The sequence below is a fragment of the Gopherus flavomarginatus genome, chromosome 6 (genome assembly GCF_025201925.1).
Source record: "Gopherus flavomarginatus isolate rGopFla2 chromosome 6, rGopFla2.mat.asm, whole genome shotgun sequence".
In the NCBI taxonomy this organism is placed as follows: domain Eukaryota; kingdom Metazoa; phylum Chordata; order Testudines; family Testudinidae; genus Gopherus; species Gopherus flavomarginatus.
The window spans coordinates 42,134,593-42,160,320 of NC_066622.1; the positions used below are offsets into that span (position 1 = coordinate 42,134,593).

The 25,728-nt window shown below is 43.9% G+C and overlaps 1 protein-coding gene across 3 annotated transcripts in view; it reads right to left on the reverse strand.

Moving 5' to 3' along the window:
* The window catches only part of IPPK (inositol-pentakisphosphate 2-kinase), a 104,028-nt gene that overhangs the window by 56,775 nt on the left and 21,525 nt on the right, over nucleotides 1-25,728 (reverse strand). For all 3 annotated transcript variants that reach the window (XM_050957825.1, XM_050957824.1, XM_050957826.1), the window contains exon 2: nucleotides 533-580. In XM_050957825.1, coding sequence (XP_050813782.1) covers nucleotides 533-580 — 48 coding nt within the window. The remainder of the gene's footprint in view (nucleotides 1-532; nucleotides 581-25,728) is intronic.

Consider the following 25,728-nt stretch of genomic DNA (forward strand, 5'->3'; position numbering starts at 1 on the left):
ACACTAAAAATCCGACACTGAGCATTTATCTACCCAGTTTCAAAGCATGGTAGATCAAAGCCCACTGAAATGTATTATGTCCACATGTGCACAGTGCATGGCAGGACAGTGCCAGATAACTACGTGTTTCTTTAGAAAAGCCCTAAAAGAATGAGCTCTTGAAGATACTGTAAGGCATGTCAGATTAATATTTGGTTTTGTAGCTGACATAGTGGGTTACCACTAAATTTTTCAACTCTAGGCTAGGGTAGAAGCTATCTATAACTGACTGATCGCACCACCCCACTTCCTTAGGGCTTTTTAAAGTATCGTATACTGAAAAAACCCTTAACAGTTCCTTGTCAGAGTGTCTACTACTGAATCTGTACTGCCAAGAGCAGCACCAAATTAACAAATCAACACAATGCTTTTCCCAGTGGGCTCCAAAACTTTATTGCATTATAAAAATGGGCATTAATATGGGATAGAAGTGGAGAGTTTCTTAATACAATGGGTGAACAGTAACAAGTCAGAAGAGTGTGTTGTGTCTTACCTTATTGCGGTTTGGGGAAAACTTCAGAAAACGCAGCACCACACAACGCTAAGAAAGGGAGAGAGTAGGGTGGGGGGAAAATTGTTACATTAGCACTAAAAACAGTATATTAGTTTATGCAGTTTAATTTCTAAAAACAAAATTATTAAACAATTCATTTAAACATGAAAGAAAGGCAAGGTAGGAGATCCTGTGGTTAAAGCACTGAATCGAGATTCAAGCTGGGTACTACTCCCAGCTTTGACAGATTTCCTCTTGTTTTGTGTTCTTGGACATGGCACTCACTCGGTGCTTCCACTCACTATCTGTAAATTAAGGATAATACTTCCACACCTCACAGGACTGTTCTGATATATTGCTCAGATATTATGGCATTGACCACCACAAAAAACAAAAACACACAATGAAACCAAGTATTTTCCCCATGAATTTTGGCTCCACATGACTTAGCATGGTTCTGCTAGAGACCTAGTTGCCTGAAAAATCAATAAATGATTTCAAGATTTTCAGAAGATGTCTATTCACAACATTCAACAAATAGCTGCAATGATGAAATTTCACCTGGTAACACCAAGTTTATGAAAGTGAGCAGGTATAAAGGAAAAAAGAGCCACAGTTTTACAACTAAAAATTCATGTGTGACATATTGGGCAAAATACTGTAGATTTCCAATAGGGCCCCTCCCCCTGAAACCACATATGTTTCCTACAAGTCAAGATTTTTAAGACACAAAGCAAAGTTACTTCAGCATAATATTTTTTTTTTTTTCAGTTCTATACAGGAAACCAACACTGAAGTTCACAAGTTAATCATATGCAAACTGAATGAAAGTAATAACACACTTATCCCGGATGACCACTTTCATTTTTAAGAGTCCAAGATGAAACAAACAACTGTTGGCCTAAGTTAGATTTAGTAAGAAACTGAGTTGTAAATAGCTGATTAAAGGTCTAATAAAACACCACTTTCCTTGGAAAAGGGAATTCGCCTGAGGAATCCTTGCACTCTCAAAAGTCAGTCCTGCCCCAAAGAGCTTACAGTCTAAGTAGCCAATCTGCAAATACTTCCTTAGCTGCACTTACTTTTCTTATGTGTTAAGTCCCAGAATGGCAGACTTTGAGGGAACTAGGACATCCTAGAAGACAGCCTTTATTACACAAAACTGTGTGGGCCACAGTAGGGAAAAAAATGAAGCATTTGTTTTCTGTGTTAAACACTTAACCACTTAACTTTTCTAAAAGTTCCAACTATATTATATGAGACAAAAAAGGAACTACATGTGTCATTTGCTCCTATTGATTAAAGTGTCTTGAAAGCAGAAAAGATGCCCATAACACAAATTGGGGAAGACACTGTTGATTTTGCATCTTTCTGTTATGTTAACTGCGAGTATGTGGAGAAAGGCTCTGGCTATGTTGCAAATAATTTTGTTTACTGTGCTTGCGTGTGCCCAATTCAAAGGTGGCACCATGGCAAGACAGAACTGAATTTGGGCATCGAAAGCTTTAACTGCATATTGCTGAATGGGAAAGAGCAATAACTATTTTTAACAAATGGTGTGAAAAGGAAGAGCACCAGGAGGGAGGCAAGATTGCCATCCCCATCTATGTCAAAACACTAACAAGTGAGGTCTGGGTACCAACATTATAATTAAACTGAAAACACCCCTTCTGAATTGCAATTTAACTGATCCTGAAAGGGTTCCAATGCTTTGAATTGAACATTACACTATAAAAAAAATGTTGTAAATAAATCTAGTATTAAAACAAATTAACTTGCATTTGACTACTGTATTGACAAAAATTGCTGCATGGCATTTGCTCATTTCTATAGTTCTATTACTTTTCTTGATAGCGTAAACGTTGGGTTTGGGTTCAACATTCATAAGCAGTATGCAAGTTTATTTTGAAGTATTACAAGAGTGCTTTCCATGTACACTTTTCAACTGAAATAAGTATTTTCCTCCGTGTTTTAAACATTCAGATAAGTGACATGCTGACCGTTTCCCCACAGCAACTTTAATTCAAATCTTACATACTTCTACTGCACCCATCTCAGATAAGCAGATAGGATAAAATAAATTTGGAAAGATATCCTGATTTCCAAAAAAAAAAAAAAAAACCCTCTTAGCAAGTTTGAAGTAAGACAGTGCAACATCCCTTTAATGTAACTGAGCTTTGAGAGATGACAATCTGAGGTCACTGGACTTACATTGCAACATCTACTCAACTGTTTAAAACTCAGGTTTTGCAACTTCCATTCTTACAAACAACAGAGATGCAGTTCTGGTAAAGTGGCAAATTTTAAAACAAATAATCCCTTAAAATTAATTTCCAATTTAATTTTGATAAATCATTCTCATGATAAATAGCTACAAGTTTTCTTACATTCATTCTATGCAGTCTCAGCAACGAGACCCATTACCAAAGAAAACGGGAGTACTTGCGGCACCCTAGAGACTAACAAATTTATTTGAACATAAGCTTCACGGGCTAAAACCCACTTCATCAGATGCATGCAGTGGAAAATACAGTAGGAAGACACACACACACACAGAACATGAAACAATCGGTGTTACCATACACCAGGGGTCAGCAACCTTTCAGAAGCGATGTGCCGAGTCTTCATTTATTCACTCTAATTTAAGGTTTCCCGTGCCGGTAATACATTTAAACATTTTTAGACGGTCTCTTTCTATAAGTCTACAATATATACACAAACTATTGTTATATGTAAAGTAAATAAGGTTTTCAAAAGGTTTAAGAAGCTTCATTTAAAATTAATTTAAAATGCAGAGTCCCCCGGACAAGTGACCAGGACCCAGGCAGTATGAGTGCCACTGAAAATCAGCTTGAGTGCCGCCTTCGGCACACGTGCCATAGGTTGCCTACCCCTGCCATACACACTGTAACAAGAGTGATCAGTTAAGGTGAGCTATTGTCATAAATAGATAGCTAAAGGTTAATGTCTCTTTCACCTGGAAAGGAGTAACCTGAAACACCTGACCAGAGGACCAATCAGGAAACAAGACTTTTTCAAATCTGGGTGGAGGAAAGTTTTGGGTGTGAGTTCTTTGGTCTTTGTCTTGTGTCTGTGCCCTCTTGGCTCTGAGAGTGATTTCCTACCTCCAGGCTTTCTAATCTTCCGTTTCCAAGTTGTAAGTACAAAGATAGTAAGACAATAGGTTTATATTGTTTTTTTTGTATTTACATGTGTGTAGTTGCTGGAGTGTTTTGAATTGTATTCTTTTTGGATAAGGCTGTTTATTCATTTTTCTTTTAAGCAATTGACCCTGTATTTGTCACCTTAATACAGAGAGACCGTTTTTATGTCCTTTTTTTTCTTTTTATATAAAGCTTTCTTTTTAAAACCTGTTGGAGTTTTTCTTTAGTGAGGACTCCAGGGAATTGAGTCTGCAGCTCACCAGGGAATTGGTGGGAGGAAGAAGTTAGGGGGAAAATCTCTTGTGTTAGAGTTACCAAGCCTGACTTTGCATACCCTCTGGGTGAAGGGGGAAGTGGGGGGGAGAGATTAGACCTCTCGGTACTTGTGTTTCCAGGACTGGAAGCAGGGAATCTCCTAGGGTCGTCCAGGGAGGAAGTAACAAGGAAACAAGGGGAGGGGGTTATTTCCCTTTGTTGTAAGACTCAAGGCATCTGAGTCTGGGGGTCCCCCAGGGAAGGTTTTGGGGAGACCACAGTGAGCTAGGCACTGTATAAATCCCTGGCTGGTGGCAGCGTTATCAGGTCCAAGCTGGTAACTAAGCTTGGAGGTTTTCATGCTAACACCCATATTTTGGACGCTAAGGTCCAGATCTGGGAAAAAATGTTATGATAGCTATTATCAGCAGGAGAGAAAAAAAACGTTTTGTAGTGGTAATCAAAATGGCCAATTTCCAGCAGTTGACGGGAGGGGGGGGGGAATAAACACGGGGGAACTATTTTTTCCTTCTCCTGCTGGTAACAGCTCACCTTAACTGATCACTCTTGTTACAGTGTGTATGGTAACACCCATTGTTTCATGTTCTCTGTGCGTATGTAGGTAGATTAGGAAGATTTTATATCTATCTACTGTATTTTTCACTGCATGCATCCGATGAAGTGGGTTTTAGCCCACGAAAGCTTATGCTCAGATAACATTTGTTAGTCTCTACAGTGTCACAAGTACTCCTGTTCTTTTTGCAGATACAAACTAATCCGGCTGCTACTCTGGCCATGTCTACATCTAAAATTTTGCAGCGCTGGTTGTTACAGCTGTATTAGTACAGCTGTATAGGGCCAGCGCTGCAGAGTGGCCACACTTACAGCAACCAGCGCTGCAAGTGGTGTTAGATGTGGCCACACTGCAGCGCTGTTGGGCGGCTTCAAGGGGTTTCGGGGAACGCGAGAGCAAACCGGGGAAGGAGACCAGCTTCGCCGCGGTTTGCTCTCGCGTTCCGCGAACCACCCTGCAAACCGCAGGGAAGGAGACCTGCTTGCTCGGGTTCGGGGAACGCGAGAGCAAACTGGGAAAGGAGACCAGCTTCGCCGCGGTTTGCTCTCGCGTTCCGCGAACCACCCTGCAAACCGCAGGGAAGGAGACCTGCTTGCTCGGGTTCGGGGAACGCGAGAGCAAACCGGGAAAGGAGACCAGCTTCGCCGCGGTTTGCTCTCGCGTTCCGCGAACCACCGTGCAAACCGCAGGGAAGGAGACCTGCTTGTTCGGGGAACGCGAGAGCAAACCGCGGCAAAGCTGGTCTCCTTCCCCGGTTTGCTCTCGCGTTCCCCGAACCGCCGAGCAAGCAGGTCTCCTTCCCTGCGGTTTGCAGGGTGGTTCGCGGAACGCGAGAGCAAACCGCGGCGAAGCTGGTCTCCTTCCCCGGTTTGCTCTCGCGTTCCCGGAACCACCCTGCAAACCGCAGGGACGGAGACCTGCTTGCTCGGGGTTCGGGGAACGCGAGAGCAAGCCGGGGAAGGAGACCAGCTTGATTACCAGAGGCTTCCTCAGGTATGCTGGGATACCTGCTTATTCCACGGAGGTCAAGAAAAGCGCTGGTAAGTGTCTATACTTGATTACCAGCGCTGGATCACCAGCGCTGGATCCTCTACACCCGAGACAAAACGGGAGTACGGCCAGCGCTGCAAACAGGGAGTTGCAGCGCTGGTGGTGCCCTGCAGATGTGTACACCTCCTAAGTTGCAGCGCTGTAACTCCCTCACCAGCGCTGCAACTTTCTGATGTAGACAAGCCCTCAGAAACTTGTCATTACCAAAGAAGTGAAGGTTTAAACTTTGATAAGTATTCATTAACTCACATGAATTCCCATCTACTATTAAGTTACTTTGATCCTAATGCCCATCTTAACATGACATTGACATTCTAATTATTCGCTCAAATTTGTTCCCTCCTGTTATTTACTTAATAATTATTTCATTAAAGAAGGCAACTTCCAAGACTCATGGACTTTGAAGTCAAGGGACCATTATGATCTTCTAGTCTGACCTTCTGTACAATGCAGGCCACAGAATCTCACCCACCCATTCCTGTAACAAACCCCTGACTTATGTCTGAGCTACTGAAGTCCTCAACTTGTGGTTTAAAGACTTCAAGGTGCAGAGAATCCTCCAGCAAGTGACCCATGCCCCACGCTGCAGAGAAAGGCAAAAAAAAACCAAAGAAAAAAAACCACATAGGGCCTCTGCCAATCTGCCCTGGAGGAAAATTCCTTCCCAAACCCAAATTTGGCAGTCAGCAAAACCATGAGCATGTGGACAAGACTCACCAGACAGACACCCAGGAAAGAATTCACTGTAGTAACTCAGATCCCACCCCACGCCATCGGGCATATTTACCGCTAACAGTCAAAGATCAATTAATTGCCAAAATTAGGCTCTCTCATCATACCATCCCTTCCATAAATGTATCAAGCTTAGTCTTGAAGCCAGATATGTCTTCTGCCTCCACTGCTCCCCTTGGAAGGCTATTCCAGAACTTCACTCCTTTGATGGTTAGAAACCTTAGTCTAATTTCAAGTCTAAACTTCCTGATGGCCAGTTTATATCCATTTGTTCTTGTGTCCACATTGGTACCGAGCTTAAATAATTCCTCTCCCTCCCTGGTATTTATCCTGCTGATATATTTAGAGAGAGCAATCATCTCCCCTCTTAGCCTTATTTTGGTTAGGCTAAACAAGCCAAGCTCTTTCAGTCTCCTTTCATAAGACAGGTTTTCCATTCATCCAATCATCCTAGCAGCCCTTCTCTGTACCTGTTCCAGTTTGAATTCATCCTTCTTAAACATGGGAGACGAGAACTGCACACAATATTCCAGATGAGTTCTCACCAGTGCCTTGTATAACGGTACTAACATCTCCTTATCTCTACTGGAAATACCTTGCCTGATGCATCCCAAGACCACATTAGCTTTTTTCCACAGCCATATCACATTGGTGGCTCATAGTCATCCTGTGATCAACCACTACTCCGATGTCCTTCTCCTCCTCTGTTACTTCCAACTGATGTGTCCCTAGTTTATAACAAAAATTCTTGTTATTAATCCCTAAATGCGACCTTGCACTTTTCACTATTAAATTTCATCCTATTACTATTACTCCAGTTTACAAGCTCATCCAGATATTCCTGTAGAATCTCCCGGTCCCTCTCTGTATTGGCAATACCTCTCAGCTTTGTGTCATTCGCAAACTTTATTAGCATGTTCCCACTTTTTGTGCCAAGGTCAGTAATAAAAAGATTAAATAAGATTGGTCCAAAAACCAATCCCTGAGGAACTCCACTAGTAACCTCCTTCAAGCCTGAGAGTTTACCTTTCAGTATGACCCGTCGTAGTCTCCCCTTTAACCAGTTCCTTATCCATCTTTCAATTTTCATATTGATCCCCATCTTTTCCAATTTAAATAATAATTCCCCATGTGGAACCTTTGGCAAATTGCCGACACTATTATGATGGGTCCCGCACTTTCTCCTCTTGCAGGGGTTCAGGGCACCGTTTCTCACCCCTAAACTGAGGTATCAACTGTCCCACTAGTGTCCCAGAAAAGGGGAGTGGAGAGGGAGGGACCCAGGCCCGCCCTCTACTCTGGGTTCCAGCCTAGGGGCCCTAGAGATAGCGGTAAACCAGTTGAACTAGCGATTCCTTCCCCTGGGCTACTTTGGTCTTCGGCCCTTCAGCTTGTGGGGCTTCCTGTCCTCTCTCCGCTTGGGCCAAGTTTCTCCCAACTCCTTGTGTCTGTAGAGTCCCTCTGCTCTGCACAAGCCGGGTTTCCCTTTACCCAGGGTCTTGGTCTTCTGGCCCACCACACACTCCTCCAAACTTCTCTCCGCTCCAACACCAAACCACTCTTCTTTGCTTCAACTTCTCCAACTGACTGATTGAAGCAGGGGGTTTTATCAGATGACTGGCTTCAGGTACTTTAATTGGCTTTCAGGTGCTCTAATCTGTAGCAGCCTTTCTTCCCTCTACAGGGAATAAGGCTCTCATCATCCTGGGGCTTGCATATCTCCCTCTTGATAGCGGAGAGGGTTCCCTAGGCTGGAACCCTCTCCGCTATCACTCTCCTGCTGCCCTCTGGCCATGCTGTATCACAAACCGTATCAAATGCCTTACTGAAATAGAGGTAAATTAGATCCGCTGCATTTCCTTTGTTTAAAAAATTTGTTACCTTCTCAAAGAAGATCAGGTTGGTTTGGCACGATCTACCTCTTGTAAAACCAGATGGTACACAGATGTAAAAATGTTTACAGCAAAGGAAAAATATGCTGTTTTTTGAAGGATTAGATGTAGAGCACAAAGGAAAACTTGTGCTAATTAGGTGTACGCACAATGTCACCTATGTGATGAAATCTCTTATGTGATGAGACACCACTGGTATGTGGCACCCATTCTTGTAACTGATTTGAATGTTCACCCAGAAGGATATTGAAAATGAAATCTCTGAGACTTATCTGGATACAACAGACTAGTCTTAAACTAAGTAGCAAACAGATTTTGAAAGTGGGAGTGATTATTCTTCAGGACTTCAAGCACAAAGCCAACAAGACTAATCTTTTCTAAAACCTCTTCTCTGCATTCATCTTACAAAGGAAATGGTACTTAAAAGGTAACACCCTTCTATGCATGCACATAAGAGAAAGTGACCTTTCACAAAAGGACCAGGGACTCAGTTTACTAAAATGTCCAGGTCAGACAGACAGAAAAATGTGGGACCAGAATAAGATAAATGCAATGAGAAAGGTAAATGCGGTGTGCTATATATAAAAAAAAAAAAGTCTCAGGTCTCCCCTTCAAGCAGCAGGAGGTAGCAAAACAATTTGGGGCTTCTCCACGCAGAGAAGTTGTACGACATTAATAACCACTACATAGGTATACTTAATGTGATACAACTTCACCAGTGTGGATGCAATAGTGTATAAAAGGTGGTTTATATCAGCATAGCTATTCCGATATGGAAACAGGAATAAGCTACACAGGTAAAAGGCAATACATGGACCAAGGTGTGTGTCCATAATAGGTGCTGTGTTGGTATAACTTTCAGTTTTGGGTGTTAAGGTCAGGGATATTAGGGGAAATAAGTGGCACTGGACCATGGGCAGAGTCATAGCCAGGAATAACAAGTAACTAGGGAAATAATAGTATTCTGTGGTCTTGTCATTTAAAAAATGAAGACATAAAAAGGATAAATGTAGGTAGGGTTTGTTTAATTAATAAGAAATAGGGAAAGCTACATTCACTTGTTGTGTCTAGTCTTAAAACTGATAAAAGATTCAGGCTAGGGACTGTCTTCCTATAGCCCAGTGCATCCCATCACATGAAAAAACCCACAGGAGAAGTCTAGAAAGGAGCAAATCTCCATAATGATTGCCTCACAAAGACTCCCCAATAACATCCTGCTGTAGGGGAGAGTGGAAAGGGCTGTGAGGTCCCTAGCAAACCTGGCTCATCCCTGGAGTTTTGCATGGAGGTTCTAAACCTTTACTAGCTTTAGCTCTCTGTTGCCATCACCTACTTCCAAGTTGCATGGCTCTACTGGAGATAGGTGACCAAGGTCTTCCCTCAGCTGTCACAGAAGAAGGGGGTGGGGACTCTGCGGAAGACAGTCTCAAATGTTATTTATTTAAAAAAAAACAAAAAAAAAACACACATTTCCACAAGACCAGGGAGGATTAGGACAAACTGTATCCCACCCCATGCGTGCACAACCCACACCCTTCATTCACACTGACCATATGGAGAGGTGCCTACGGGATTTTTTTTTTTTAAATTAATTTCAGGGAGAAGGGAACATGGAATAGGGATTATGCTAAAGAGGTGAGTGAGTCCCTTTTCACTCTATATATGAGTCCCCTTCACGCCTGGAACAGCCAGTTTGGTGAGGCTCAATTTTGCCTTATGTGTATGTACAGTATGTAGCACAATAGGGCCTCAAACCTAATTAGGCCTTCTGTGCTGTAATATAATAGAAATAAAAAATACCTACTCCTTCAGCCAGTCTGAAACTATTTGTCTCGGGTACTGTGTGCTCTTACATTCAGAGATTACTCACTCTCATTAGGTTAAGTAGGTGGATTGAAGAATAGCTTTGCCTTTTGCTTGCACTATCCAGAGTGGATGTTGAAAGGAAAGACTAAGAGTGTACCAAGTAAGATGTTACAAAAGAATCTATGCAGTGAAAGTGAGTTATGGGCTGACAGAGGAGAAACACAAGACAAGACAGACTAAAGTGGCTTTAAAGGGTTGTTTTGTTTGTTTGTTTAGGCCAGGCCTACACTACAAAGTTAGATCGACCTAAGGCAGCTTAGGTCAACCTAACTCTGTAAGTGTCTATACTACAGGGTTGTTCTCACCGATGTAAGTCCCCCCCATTACACCGACCTAATAACTCCAGCTCTATGACAGGCATAGCGCTTAAGTAGATGTAGTTAGAGCTACACAGAGACTGGGAATGGTTGGGTCATTACACTAATTGAATCTATTTCCCCATGTTAAGTTCTCCTCACACCTTCTATGGGTCATCTCGATTATGACTTCAAAGGTTTTTTTTCTCCTGCTGATGACAGCTCATCTCAATTGATTGGCCTCTTACAGTTGGTATGGGTACTTCCACCTTTTCATGTTCTCTGTATGTATAAATATCTTCTGTCTGTGCGTTCCATTCTACGCATCTGAAGAAGTGAGCTGTAGCCCACGAAAGCTTATGCTGAAATACATGTGTTAGTCTCAAAGGTGCCACAAGTACTCCTGTTCTCTTTGTGCAGACATTGCATTACTTACATTGCCTGTCAGCGGGGTTCCATGTGGAGCCCACAGCCTGGGCTGTAAGCACCTGACAGCAGGGCTCATAGCTATGAGCTCCATGAAGGGATGACAGCTCAGGCTGTCAGCCCCTACACTGCCCCACTTAAGTTGGTGCAAGTACTCCTGGTGAGGATGCACACCACCGGCAGAAGGAGAGTACTGTGTACATGAAAAAATGCAGTAATTACTGCAGTGGCTTTTAAGTCGACCTGACATAGGTCGACTTAATTGTCGAATGTAGACAAGGCCTTACTCTCTGATGTGCAGAGAGATTACACTGGCAGAGAACACCATACAACTAAAACAAACCCGTAATAAAATTAGCCCTCTTAAAGATAAAAACCCCAACTATCCTGGTATTTCTACACAAATGCATACACCCCTAAACTTACATAAGCAGGTGCCAAGCCTCCCTCAGCTGGAGCTGACAAGTTTTAAAAGATTCTATACAGCTAGACTAAACTAATCAAAAAGAGCAGAAACAAGTGATGCTTGCTGATCTCCACACAATGCTTACATAATTCTAATAAAGCATCCAATCATTTTAATGGGAAGGTTTCCAACTGCCAAACATTCTACATTCAGAATACTTTGGCAGAACACACGAAGCTGGATCAAATATAAGGGTTTGTCACTGAACACATAGGCCTGGTCTACAGTAGGTGGTTAGGTCAAATTTAGCCACTTTAGGTCAAGTTTACAATGAATGCGTCTACACAGCCAATCTCGTTCCACTAACCTAAAGGGCTCTTAAAATCGACAGCAGTATTCCCTTCGTCAGGGAGGAGTACAACAAAAATCGACCTTCTGGGTCGAATTTGGGGTAGTGTAGATGCAGCATTGTGCAATTCGATGGTATTGGCCTCCAGGAGCTATCCCAGAGTGCTCCAATGTGACCACTCTGGACAGCACTTTCAACTCCGATGCTCTAACCAGATACACAGAAAAAGCACCAAGAACTTTTGAATTTCACTTCCTGTTTGGTCAGTGTGGCAAGCTCAGCAGAACAAGTTACTATGCAGTCCCAGAATCACAAACGAGCTCCAGCATGGAGCGAATGGGAGACACTGGATCTGATTGCTGTATGGGGAGAAGAATCTGTGCAGGCAGAACTCCGATCCAGCAGAAGAAATGCTGATATATATGCCTGTAGCGGGATAAGCACCCACTCCAGCCCTGAAGAGGCTGGGAAAGCCCTGCAGAGGGCTGGGGCAGGGAGCAAAACCCCGGCTGATTGGGGGAAGGGGCTGCAGATGGGGCCATGCCCCAAACAGACTAACCGGGCCTTATAAGAAGGCCAGGGCAGCCAGAAGCTGAGGAGTCTCTCTCTGCTTGTAGAGAGAGAAGGGCCTAGCCTCTAGGGAGCTGAGCAGGGTACTGAGAGTGGAGCAGGGCTGGGAAAAGGCTAGAGGAGCTGGGGAGCTCCAGCCTGGAAAATACCCAGGCTGCGGACCTAAGACCAGTACCAGGGCTGCAGAGGGGCAGCTCAGCTAGAGAGAGAGGCAGCAGGTCCAACCCAATCTTGTCTGTGATGAGTGGCATATACTGTAGTCTGCCCCAGGGAGTGCGGCTAGATGGTGACTGGCAGTAGCCTTAACATTGAGGCAAGGTGGGGTTAGTGGATGGGGGTTCCCCAGGGTGGGGAGACTCAGTGTGGAAGTACTGCCGGGGGGCAGCAACCTGGAGAAAAGGGCACCGAGGTCCTGGGAGGGACACGGAGGTCAGCGGTAGGGCCGATCACCAGCCTGCATGCAGTGCTCCAGGACGCTTGAAGAGCTAATTCCCATGGACAACCAGCAGGAGGTGCCGCAGGGGTGAGTCCACTCCATTACAATGTCAAAATTGCATAGGGCATGGCAGACAGAGGCTACACCAGGGACACGCAGCAGGGCAATGTGAAAATTAAGGAGCTCGGGTAAGCTTACCAAAAGACAAAGGAGACAAACAGTCGCTCTGGGTCAGAGCCCCCAGACATGCCACTTCTATGATCAGCTGCATGCCATTCGGAGAAGGGCGGGAGGAGGAGATCCTATCAGTACCCCACCACTTTCCATAGACACCAGCCGCGTGTGTCACCATACCGGCAGGTGCTCAATATAAAAGGCAAAATGCAACCTGGTACCTAAAACACATGTGCTGTCTGCTGTGAATTGCTTGATTCACTGTGAAAGAGTCTCCCTTTTGTTCTCAGAAATGTATCTTCTTAAAATCCACTCTCCCTCCCAGCCCCAGCTGCAAGTATTTCTACGTTCCCCCAATCTACTCCATCCCTGAGGTTATTGCAGATTAGAAGGTGGGGGGAGGGGAATACTTTTGATGACATGTTTTCAGAGCTCATGCAATCCTCCCGCACTGATAGGGCACAGCTGAATGCATGGAGGGATTTGGTGGGGAGGCCAGGAAAGCTTACAGTGAGCATGATAGGAACACGCAGGAGGAGATGCTGAGGCTAATGGAAGAGCAAATGGACACGATGAGGCATCTAGTAGAGCTGCAAGAAAGGCAACTAGAGTACAGACCCCCACTGCATCCATTGTGTAACCGCCTGCCTCTTCCCCATGTTCCATATCCTCCTCACCCAGACACTCAAGAACACGGTGGGGGAGGCCACCCAGCCACTCCACTCCAGAGGATGGCCCAAGCAACAGAAGGCTGTCATTCAAACAGCTTTGATTTGTAGTGTGGCTACAATAAGCAATGTGGCCTTGTTCTTCCCTCCTCCCCCACCCCACCCCATTATCAAACCCTTTGTACACCAGGGCTACCTTTTACTAGTCAGCGATCTCCAGGTTTTTTTTTAATAAAGAATGAATGGAGTCAGAACAATAGGGACTTTATTTCCTGTGCCAGCTGTGGACAAAGGAGGGGAGGGGGATTGGATTACAAGGAAGTATATTCACTAAAGGGGGCGGGTTTGCACCAAGGACAAAACACACAACTGTCACACCATAGCCTGGTCAGTCATTACACTGTTTTTCAAAGCTTCTCTGATGCGCAGCATGCCTTGCTCTTCTAATTGCCCTGGTGTCTGGCTGTTCAAAATTGGCCACCAGGCGATTTGCCTCAACCTCCCACCCTGCCATAAACATCTCCCCCTTACTCTCATAGATATTGTGGAGCACAAAGCAAGCAGCAACAACGAGAATACTGCTTTCGCTGAGGTCTAACCTACTCAGCAAACTGCATCAGCACCCCTTTAAACATCCAAAGGCACATTCTACCACCATTCTGCACTTCTTCAGCCTACAATGGATCTGCTCCTTATTGCTGTGCAGGCTGCCTGCGTACAGCTTCATGAGCCATGGGAGCAAGGGACAGGCTGGGTCCCCAAGGATAACTAATGGCATTTCAATATCCCCAAAGGTTATTTTTCTGGTCTGGGAAGAAAGTCCCTTCTTGCAGCTTTCCAAACAGCCCAGAGTTCTGAAAGATGCAAGCATCATGCATCTTTCCCAACCATCCCATGTTGATGTCGGTCAAATGGCCCCAGTGCTTGCAACACCATCAAGAAGTAGCCCTTGTGGTTTATGTACTGTTTGGCAAGGTGGTCCGGTGCCAAGATATGAATATGCATCCTGTCTATTGCCCCACCAGTTAGGCAACCCCATTGCAGCAAAGCCATCCACTATGACCTGCATATTTCCCAGAGTCACCACCCTTCTTAGCAGAAGAGTATTGATTGCCCTGGCTACTTGGATCACAACAGCCCCCACGGTAGATTTGCCCACTCCAAATTGATTCCTGAGTGACTGGTAGCAGTCAGGCGTTGCAAGCTTCCACAGGACTATTGCAACTAGCTTCTCAGCTGTCAGGGCAGGTCTCATCTTGGTATTCCTGCATTTCAGGGTTGAGGAAAGCAACTCAAAGTTCCATGGAAGTGGCCTTACACATGCGAATGTTAGCAGCCACTGGGAATCATCCCATATCTGCAACACTATGTGGTCCCACCAGTCTGTGCTTGTTTGCCGGGTCCAGAATCAGTGTTCCACTGTATCAACATGCCCCAGTGCCGCCATGATATCCCAATCATCACATCCATTCCTTTCAGGAATGTCTCTGTCCATGTCCTCCTCACAATCTTCCTCATGCTGGTGGCTCCTAGTCAGGCTCTGCACATACTGCAGGTTAATACGCGAGGTGTTTACAATGCTGACAAAAGCAGCGCGCAGCTGAGCGGGCTCCATGCTTGCCGTGCTATGGTGTCTGCACAGATAACCCAGGAAAAGAGCGTGAAATGATTGTCTGCTGTTGTTTTCAAGGAGAGAGAGGAGACTGACTACATGTACCCAAAACCACCCATGACACTGTTTTTGTCCCATCAGGCACTGGGAGCTTAACCCAGAATTCCAATGGGCCGCAGGGACTGTGAGATAGCTACCCACAGTGCATCACTCCATTAGTCGACGCTAGCCACAGTATCAAGGATGCACTCCGCTAACCTAATGCGCTTAGTGGGGACATGCACGATCGACTGCATAAAATCACTTACTGAAGATTGACTTCTATAAAATCGACCTAATTTCGTTGCATAGACATGCCCATACACTTGTATGCAAGGGTGTAAGAATAAACAGAATAAATATTTCAAGTATGGCAGAATAAAACTTGTTTATTCAGGATCTTAGCAGTGGTTGTTCCTATTCTAGGACTTGTGAATGTAAATATCACATTTGTATGAATAAATACAAAATAGAACCCACATCTGTGATAGAGCAAAAACTGAACAAGAACTGAAAAAGCAAAGGTGCCAACTAGTATTCAGAAATTGTGGATTTCTTGCTATAAACACTATCACAGTGTTAAAGGACTGAAGCAACTGACCTATTTTCCTAATATTAAGGAAAAAGCACTGAATTTGTTTCTGTAACAAGAGCACTGGAAATAATGCAGAACTCTGAAGTTCTTTTCAGAAAGTCGCTGGTTCCTAGCTGCACTGGGAAATTGAACTAGCAGTCACATTTTGAATAAAATACACCTGGGTTACTAGCATAGTGTTAAAGTGTTATTGTATGCTTTAAAACAAAATATAGTAGCAAATCATTAAATAAAAATTTGAGTACTTGGGTACTGTAGTATAAATTTAAAATAAAACAAGTTGCTAGAGTTTCTTTTCTGCTTATTTACCGTTGAGATATCATTAATGTTAAATCTGGTCTCGTCTATTACTGCTGGAGGACCTGTTGGGATTTTCAAAGGATGTATACTTTTCAGGGTGGATAAAAATCAATGATTTTTAAAAAAAAATAATTTTTTTGTTTAAACTGGATTTTTTTCATTAAATGCTTTTTGAGGAAAATACTTATCTAAATTTGGTTTTAATTAAGATACATTATACTGAAATATCTCTCATCATGGAATAGGGATTATAAATTCTAATTCTATAGTATGAGACAATATATTCATGGATTGTTTAAGAAAAGTTTTGTAAATAAGTTCCAATAGTTCATGGATTAGGGACCCAATTTTATGGGGTTCCAGGGGCGTCTGTATAGATTACTTAGGTTAATCTTTCTATCCACCCAGTGGGCCTCAGTGCTCAGCCTAGAACAGGGGTCTCAAACTCAAATGACCACGAGGGCCACATGAGGACTAGTACCTTGGGCCGAGGGCTGCATCACTGACACACACCTCCCGCCACCCTCACCCTCAGTCTCGCCCCTACTCCACCCCTTACATGAGGCCCCGCCCTGCCCCTTCCCACTCCACCCCTACCCTCATTCCAACCCCTTCCCCGAAATCCCCACCCCAACTCTGCCCCCTTTCTGCCCCCAGGGGTTGCAGGAGGGGTGTGGGATGTGGCAGGGGGTCAGGGTTCAGTGTAGGCAGGGGCCTCAGGGCAGGAGGTTGGGTTGCAGGAGGGGTGCAGGGTACGGCAGAGGGTCAAGGTGCAGGAGGGGTGCAGCAGGAGGCTCTGGGCAGTGGGTTGGGGTGCAGGAGGGGTGCAGGGTGTGGCAGGGGGGTCAGTGTGTGGCAGGGGGCTCCGGGCAGTGGGTTGGGGTACAAGATGGGCATGGGGTGCAACACGGAGCTCAGGGCAGGGGATCAGGGTGCAGGAGGGGTGCAGGGTACAGCAGAGGGTCAGGGTGCAGAAGGGGTGCAGCAGGGGGCTCAAGGCAGTGGGTTGGAGTGCAGGAGGGATGCGGCGTGTGGCAGGGGGTTCAGCACAGGGGGTTGGGTGCAGGGTGTGGCAGGTGGTTCAGGGAAGGGGGTTGGGATGCAGGACAGGTGCGGAGTATGGCAAGGGGCTCAGGGCAGGGAGTCGGGGTGCAAGAGAGGTTCGGGAGGTAAGCTCTGGCCCAGCGGGCAGGGCAGGCTTCCTGCCTGCCTGCCCTGCCCCCGCATCGCTCCAGGAAGTGAACATGGGGAAGGGAAGGACACAGGGTCTGCGTATTGCTGTTGCTTCAGACACCATCCCCAGCATCTCCCGTTGGCCGCGGTTCCCCGTTCCTGGCCAATGGGAGATGCTAGGGACCATGTCTGAAGAAACAGCAATACACAAACCCTGCACCACTCCCTTCCTCACATTCCGGCCAGTGCGGGGGCAGAGCAGGCAGGGAGCCTGCCCTTCCCCTGGTCCACATCAGGCTGGAGCCGCTCTACATAAAAGCTGGGGCAGGGCGAGGGGGCGGGGGCTGCGAGGAGCTCATGGGCCGCAGAAAATCACTCCCCCGGGCTGCATGTGACCCACGGGCCGCGTGTTTGAGACGCCTGGTCTAGAAGATACCATCAGAGATGCTTAGTTCTGCAGTTCTCAAACTGTACATTTGTGCCTCCAGAGATAACATGCTTGTTAACAGATCTCAACCCTATTGTCCCTCTGCAAATGTGTACACACAGTCAATCCCTTACCTCTCTCTAAAAGTGCAAAGTTTCAAAAACTTCTATGAATAAAAGATTGTTGGAGGCGGAATAGATTTAGACAAGGAGAAGAACTCTGAAGATAAATGAGAAGAGAGGGACAGGCAGTAGAAACAAAAATTAAACTGTTTGAGCAGCATATTCCAAAAGTCTTGAGGTCTTTGAGTGTAGCCTTCATTGATTTGAGATCTACCATAACATTCTCTCACTAGAAGAGAAAACTTATAATGGCAGCAGGCCATAAGAGAGACCCAGTTTGGGTCTCATCTATCTGAGTTTTGAAGAATATGTATTAAGGTTACACCAACCAACAAGTATGCACTTTTATGTAGAAATCCATAATTAAATTGAGTCTTCCTGACTAGTGATTTAAATCAATTTGATTTAAACCAAATCCACCTTGATACTGTTAGCTCTTAAAACTTAAGTGAAGGGACTCAGTTGTTAAATCTTTAACAAAGTCATCTTTTCCCAAAAGTGTTAGTAATTTTGTTGTCCTTAGCTATTTAACTGCCAACAGAAACTGAAGTTTAAGCACTCTTAACCGTAATTACCTTCTCCCAGTAATCAGTCTCTTCTGATGTCATTCTTCTAGTTCACGACTCACAGTGTCTTCAAGACTTGATAGACCAGCCATAAAGTGGAAATTTTCATAGGCACAAATGGGAGTTGGGCATCTTAAGGGCTTGTCTTGGACTTAACTCATGTGGTATGAAAACTCTTTGTAAAACAAGCCCCAGTAGTCATTTGCGCCTTTGAAAATTGCCCCTTAAATTTCTAACGTAAACATCAAGCTGGAAAAAAAGCTCCAATTCCTGAAGATGTCTTTCAGCACTTTTTTACACATCAGAAAGCAGCAAAAATGTATATGGATGTTCCCATTTTTCTTTTTTAAGGTTACTGTTAATACGAAATAAACATAGGAGGACTGCACCATTCAACTTAAGTACATAAGAATGGCCATACTGGGTCAGACCAAAGGTCCACCTAGCTCAGTATCCTGTCTTCTGACAGTGGCCAATGTCAGGCGCCCCAGAGGAAATGAACAGAACCAGTAATCATCAAGTGATCCATCCCATCGCCCATTCCCAGCTTCTGGCAAACAGAGGCTAGGGACATCATTCCTGCCCATCCTGTTAATAGCCATTGATGGACCTATCCTCCACGAATTTATCTAGTTCTTTTTTAAAACCGTGTCATGGTCTTGGCCTTCACAACACCCTCTGGCAAGGAGTTCCACAGCATGACTGTGCCTTGTGTAAAGAAATACTTCCTTTTGTTCGTTTTAAACCTGCTGCCTATTAATTTGGTGATCCCTAGTTCGTTTGTTATGAGAAGGAGTAAACAACACTTCGGTATTTACTTTCTCTACACCAGTCATGATTTTATAGACCTCAATCATATCTCCCCTTAGCTGTGTTTTTTCCACGCTGAAAAGTCCCAGTCTTATTAATCTCTCCTCATATGGAAGCCATTCCATACCCTTAATCATTTTTCTTGCTCTTTTCTGAACCTTTTTCAATTCCAATACATCTTTTTTGAGATGGATGACCACATCTGCATGCAGTATTCAAGATGTGGCTGTACCATAGATTTACATAAAGCCAATATGATATTTTCTATTTTATTAGCTATCCCTTGCTTAATGATTCCTAACATTCAGTCCGCTTTTTTGACTGCTGCTGCACATTGAGTGGATATTTTCAGAGAACTATCCACAATGTCTGCAGGATCTCTTTATTGAGTGGTAACAGATAATTTAGACCCCATCATTTTATACGTATAGTTGGGATTATGTTTTCCAATATGCATTACTTTGCATTTATCAACACTGAATTTCATCTGCCATTTTGTTGCCCAGTCACCCAGTTTTGAGAGATCCTTTTGCAGCTCTCACAGTCTGCCTGGGATTTAACTATTTTGAGGTTTGTATTATCTGCAAATTTTGCCATCTGAACGTTTACTACTTTTCCAGATCAATTATGAATATGTTGAATAGGACTGGGCCCCTGGGGGACACCACTATTTACCTCTCTCCATTCTCAAAACTGACCATTTATTCCTACCCTTTGTTTCCTATCTTTTTATCCAGTGACCAATCCATGAATATCATAACTGTAGCACATTTTTAATAAAACCAATATGCATATCTTTGGAGTATGAAGAGAGTTTAAGATGTCAGATACATGCAATGTGTGTCACAAGAGACATTCTTACATAGAATATGTACTAAGCAGTAGGGAGCAGAAAACAGTTTTAGTGAGGACCTGTGTACACAGAGAAGTTACTCCAGGATAAGGTAGGGCATGAATTTAATGCCTAATAATTATCCCAGAATAATTCGCTTTAAGACTGCCTGTTTCTGGTTTAGCTTAATCGACTTCCAGAGTGTCCTTTGAAGAACTACTGTGGTCAATTTCCCCGTGGAAGACAAGACTTCAGACTCTAATCTTATACTCTGCATTTCCAAGCTTTCCAGCAATTTTTCTTTTGCTTTAAATTTTATGTCAATTTAGAACTTCCTGAATTATCAGTATTTTCTTTTAACACAGCATTTTTAAAGCCCCTATTACTGTTATGACTAATAAAAAAGCATTCATGGAGTGCTTTACAAATTCAAAGCACTGTGCAGATATTTATTTATCCTACTATCTCAGTTACTATTTAATGAAGTTTTTTGTCTAAAAATATAAAACTGTGCAAGTGCTAGATTCATAGGAGAACTCCAGAAGGCATCCCAGTAGTATTGCATTACCTGGAAATATATGCAATTTAGAGAAAGAAAGCTAGTATTAATCTGGAGGGGATCTTGAGACAGTACAGGAAGAGAGAACTGTATGAAAATACCAGACTCCTGAAATTGCCTATATGGTTTTCAGTTGTGGGTAACAGTGAAATGCTTTCATTCATTTCTCTTGCTTTCAATTAATTATCTAATTTAGCTATCTCCTTGAATTATACACAAAAGTATTTAAATTTCAAATGTGTCTTACTAAACTAGAGGCAACAAACACCAAAATAGACTACATTAAAGCTCTGTACATGATCATATACTCACAAAAGAATTTTCTTATTTAAAAAAAATCCAATGTTGCATTGTCACTGCCCTATATAACTGATATACTTGCTAAGAAATAATTTCCTTAGTTACCTGCTCTGAGACCATTAATATGTCTTCTATTTGGTGCTACCAAAATGAAGTTTTCTTGGATACAAGACCACTTGGTACAATTAGTTGTAGAAAATATTAATTTAAGTACAGGAGTCTACAGTAAAAATTCTCATCTTATTGCCACTACTAACCTGTAAATTCTATAAATCTTCAACAGGACCAAGGGGTCCTTATCTCTCTTCTGCCTCTTACCTGCCTCCCCCCCCCCCCGCTTAACCTCCCACTGCCCAATATGGTTCTAACACAGAACTTAAGAGTTGTAACCAGTTAATATTTATAATCCTCTGATACCCACAGATCAATAAAGTTGTTGGGAACATTTCTCTTTCAGGCACTGTATTCTTCTCTCCTTCTACTATGTTAGGTTTCGGGCTAATACCTGCAAAACTCAAGTGAAATTACATCTCTCTCTTAGGCTATGTCTACACTATAGACCTTACAGCGGTAGAGCTGTACCACTGCAACTGCACTGCTGTAAGGGCTCCCATATAGCCATACCCATGCCACCATAGCCCCACTGCTATGTTTAGTGCACTAGCTCAACCAAAGCTAGTTCAAGTTAGTCTACCTGAGCTGGGAACTACACCACCCAGCTGCACACCCTAAGTATTTAAGCACTGCACAGTCAAAGCAAATCTGTCAAGTATGATCTACAGATCTAAACATGTTTCTACAGTTCTCTTCATCCACAATCATATCAACTGAACAAGAAGAAAAAAGTCAGTTCTTAAATTATTAAAGCGGAACTAAAAGCACTGACAATCTTGCACTTCATCTAGAAGCCACACATAGCAGTATTGTTTAGGTATCCGAATGTTGTTTTCCATCCTGGTTAATTCTGTACCATGTGAAGTGGATAAGATTGTACCTCAAACAAAGTGAGGAAAACTATGTTTTCTTGACAATGTCAAGGAAGTTTGACATTTGCACAAGCAGAAAGCATGAACTACTCCAGTTTGCCAGGGTCCACTCTTGACATCTGGCACTGAAACCCTGCGAGAAGTGGCTAATTGCTAGATATAAGGCAGTGGTTCCCAAACTGGGGTTGGTGAACTGCTGGGGGGTTCGCGGGAACAGATTCCCTAATGGTGAACAGAGCTGTCCCTAGGGACCACAAGCAGCACAGGGCCAGCAGCACGGAGCCCCTGGACTTCCAAGAGCTTAGCGATCAAAGCAAACATATCTATTACATTGAGGAGATTTAAACTTCAAGACTCCTTGTAAGAAATGGAAAGGAAAGTGGACATTGTTTGCTGTTTTTAAAATTAAATAGGCAGCTAGTATTGTTTTTAAAATTATTATGAAGAACAAGTTTAAGGTTTGTCGTAAAGTGCATTGTTTGCCTGGACTGCTCAAAACCTGAATGCTTGTGTAGGAAGAACTCTTTAGGCTGGCTTCTTAAATACCTTCATGCTGTTTCACATCTGATGCTCCTTGATGAAACATAGGAGCCTTGTCTTATAACAGGCTTATTCAAAGTGATACAAGCTATGAAAGTGAGATTTTGCAAGTGTGTTGCCATTTTCATAATGTAATAAAAATACTGTAATGATAAATAATAATTAATAGTGTGTAATAAGCACATCATAAAGACAAATTTTATATTTTCAGGATCACTGCTTTTATAATTTATATTCAGGTAAAGGAGAAAATCCCTGAAAATACTCATTTTTACTAGGGGGTTCACAAGCCTTGACATTTTAGTGAAAGGGGTTCACAGGTTGTTAAAGTTTGGGAACCACTGATCTAAGGAAACTTGTGTCAACAGCGAAATCATCAAATGTCCATTTCAAGGGGTGTACAACAGGGATCAGTACTTGTCCTGGCACTATTCAATATTTTTTTTAAAAAAGATCTACAGAGTGCTCACACTGTGGGTTACTTGGATCAAGTTCAGTGCGCACGCCAGACGCTCCTTGCAACTCTCCATCTCCTCCCAGAAACTCCTTGTGTGCAACCCTCCAAACCCCCTTGATTTCAGGGATCCCTGTAACCCTGCTTACTCCCTCCCTCATGTAAAAGCTTTTGTGCGCCCCCACTCCATTCCTCCTTCCCACCATGGCAGGGGCTCTGTCTCCCTTGTCCTCCTGCCCCATACCATTGTCCCCCATTCTCCCGCATCCCAAGAGCGCCCTATAACCCCCGTTCACTTCTCCTCTCCACCACATGTCCCACATCTCCCTCCCTCCGGACCACTGATACCCATTCTCTCCCCATGTTAGAATGAGGCTGTACTGGTTAAAAAAAGCAACCTGGTTTAGCTGGGAAGTGAAGGCAGCTATAAAAAAATACATATATAAGAAATGGAAGAAAGGGGAAGTTGATAGTAATGAATATAAATTAGAAGCTAGGAATTGTAGAACATTGATAAGGGAAACAAAGTGACACAAATAGAAATCTCCGGCCAGCAGAGTACAAACACACACTTTCTTCTTGTCCTTAGTATATGAGGACCAAAAGGTCCATTGCAAGATGGAAAGGGCAGAATTATCAATAATAATGCAGAATTGTTCAATAACTATTTCTATTGTTTTTGGAAAAAAACAGATGTAGTCACATCATATGACAATACTCTTTCCATTCCATTAGTATTTAAAGATGATGTTGAACAGCAGCTACTAATGTTATACATTTTAAAATCAGCAGGTCCCGATACCTTGCATCCAAGAGTTTTAAAACAGCTGGTAGAAAAGTTCACTGGACTGCTAACCTTGGTTTTCAGTAAGTCTCAGAACACCACGGAAGTTCTACAACATGGAAAAAGCTAATGTGCCCATATCTGAAAAAAGAAATTGACCAGGGTAACTAAAGGTCTGTCAGTCTGACATTGATTCTGGGCAATATACTGGAGTGGCTGATTCAGGACTCAAATATTAAAAGAAGGATAATGTAACTAATTCCAATCAATATGGGTTTATGGAAGATAAAGCCAGACAAATTCAACTTAGAAATAAGGCACAATTTTTTTAAGCAAGGGTGATTAACCATGGAACCAACTCCCAAGGGAAGCAGTAGATTCTCCATCACTTTAGGTCTTGAAATCAAGACTGGATGCCTTTCTGGACAATACTGTCGCCCCAGTTGGCCCAAGCTTTTAAGCAATATTTGGAACCTTTTTGAGTTGTTTCTATTAAGAGAAGAAAAAGTAATACGAGTCAGGTATTTCTGTGGTGCAAATCGCACAGTCCTTTTTATTTGCAAAAAGGAATGTGAAGTCCTGTTTCCCTGAACACAGTAGAAACAAAAACAGACAGTTCTTATTCAGAAACCCACATCTGCTTTTCCAACGAGTACAGTGCCCAGAAGCAACCCTATATCTTGGCATCCTCCCAGGGTGACATCTATTTCTCTCATGGCTTTCTGCCTCTCTCACACACACAGCGGCTACAAATCAATCTTTAGCCCCTTCAGCCCACATAGCATAGCTCCACCATGTGGCCCACTGCCATTGGTGGTAGCCTCCTATTGTTTCAGTTATCACTACAAAAAGGGGCATTTAAAGAAGAATGTTTGGCACATCCATCAGCTTTAACAAGGTCACTATTTGTCTACCAGTCAAAGACTTGCTTGATGACAGTCATTAACACTTTCAAGAGTAACAGGTTCTCATTAGACAAGTTATTGGGCTCAGCACAAGAGTAACTGGATGAAGTTTAATGGCCTATGATATACAGATCACCACACTAATGATATGTCTACACTGCAATTAAACACCCCAGCTGGTCCATGTCACCTGACTCAGGCTCAGGTTGCAGGGCGGTAAAACTGCAGCACAGACCTTTGGGCTCAGGCTGAAACCCATGCTCTGAGGGCATGGCTACACTTACATTTGTACAGCGCTGGGAGTTCCAGCTGTCTTCGTACAGCTGTGTAGGGAAAGCGCTGCAGTGTGGCCACACTGACAGCTACCAGCGCTGCAGTGTGGCCACACTGACAGCTACCAGCGCTGCAGTGTGGCCACACTGACAGCTACCAGCGCTGCAGTGTGGCCACACTGACAGCTACCAGCGCTGCAGTGTGGCCACACTGACAGCTACCAGCGCTGCAGTGTGGCCACACTGACAGCTACCAGCGCTGCAGTGTGGCCACACTGACAGCTACCAGCGCTGCAGTGTGGCCACATTTGCAGCGCTGTTGGGAGTGGTGCATTGTTGGCAGCTATCCCACAGAGCACCTCATCCCATTTTGGCGCTGTGGGTTGTGGGAAGGGGACGGAAGGGTGCGGGTCATTCTGCTTCCTGTCCCAACGCCCCATGGTGCATCGCTACACATCTCAGCAGTTTGGCGCCATTGTGAGTCTGCAACGCGATTTCTGTTAGAAATGGAGCCCGAGCTGCTGAGGACTTTGTTGATGAATGTCGCCAGCACATCACGTTTGGCAGTTGAGCTATTCCTTCAGCTCCAAAGTGACAGTGAGGAGTCCGACGATATCGATTCGCCTGACGCACGTGACAATAAATTGCTTGTGGCAGTAACGGACATGCTCAGCACCGTTGAACGCCGCCTTTGGGCTCGGGAAACAAGCACTGAGTGGTGGGATCACATCGTCCTGCAAGTCTGGGATGACGAACAGTGGCTGCAGAACTTTCAGATGAGAAAAGCCACTTTCATGGGACTGTGTGCTGAGCTCGCCCCAACCCTGCGGCGCAAGGACACGAGATTGAGAGCTGCCCTGTCAGTGGAGAAGCGGGTGGCTATTGCAATCTGGAAGATGGCAACTCCAGACAGCTACCGATTGGTCGCGAACCATTTTGGAGTGGGAAAGTCAACCGTTGGAATAGTGTTGATGCAAGTTTGCAGGGCCATTAATCGCATCCTGCTAAGGAGAACCATGACTCTGGGGAACGTGCAGGACATTCTGGATGGCTTTGCACAAA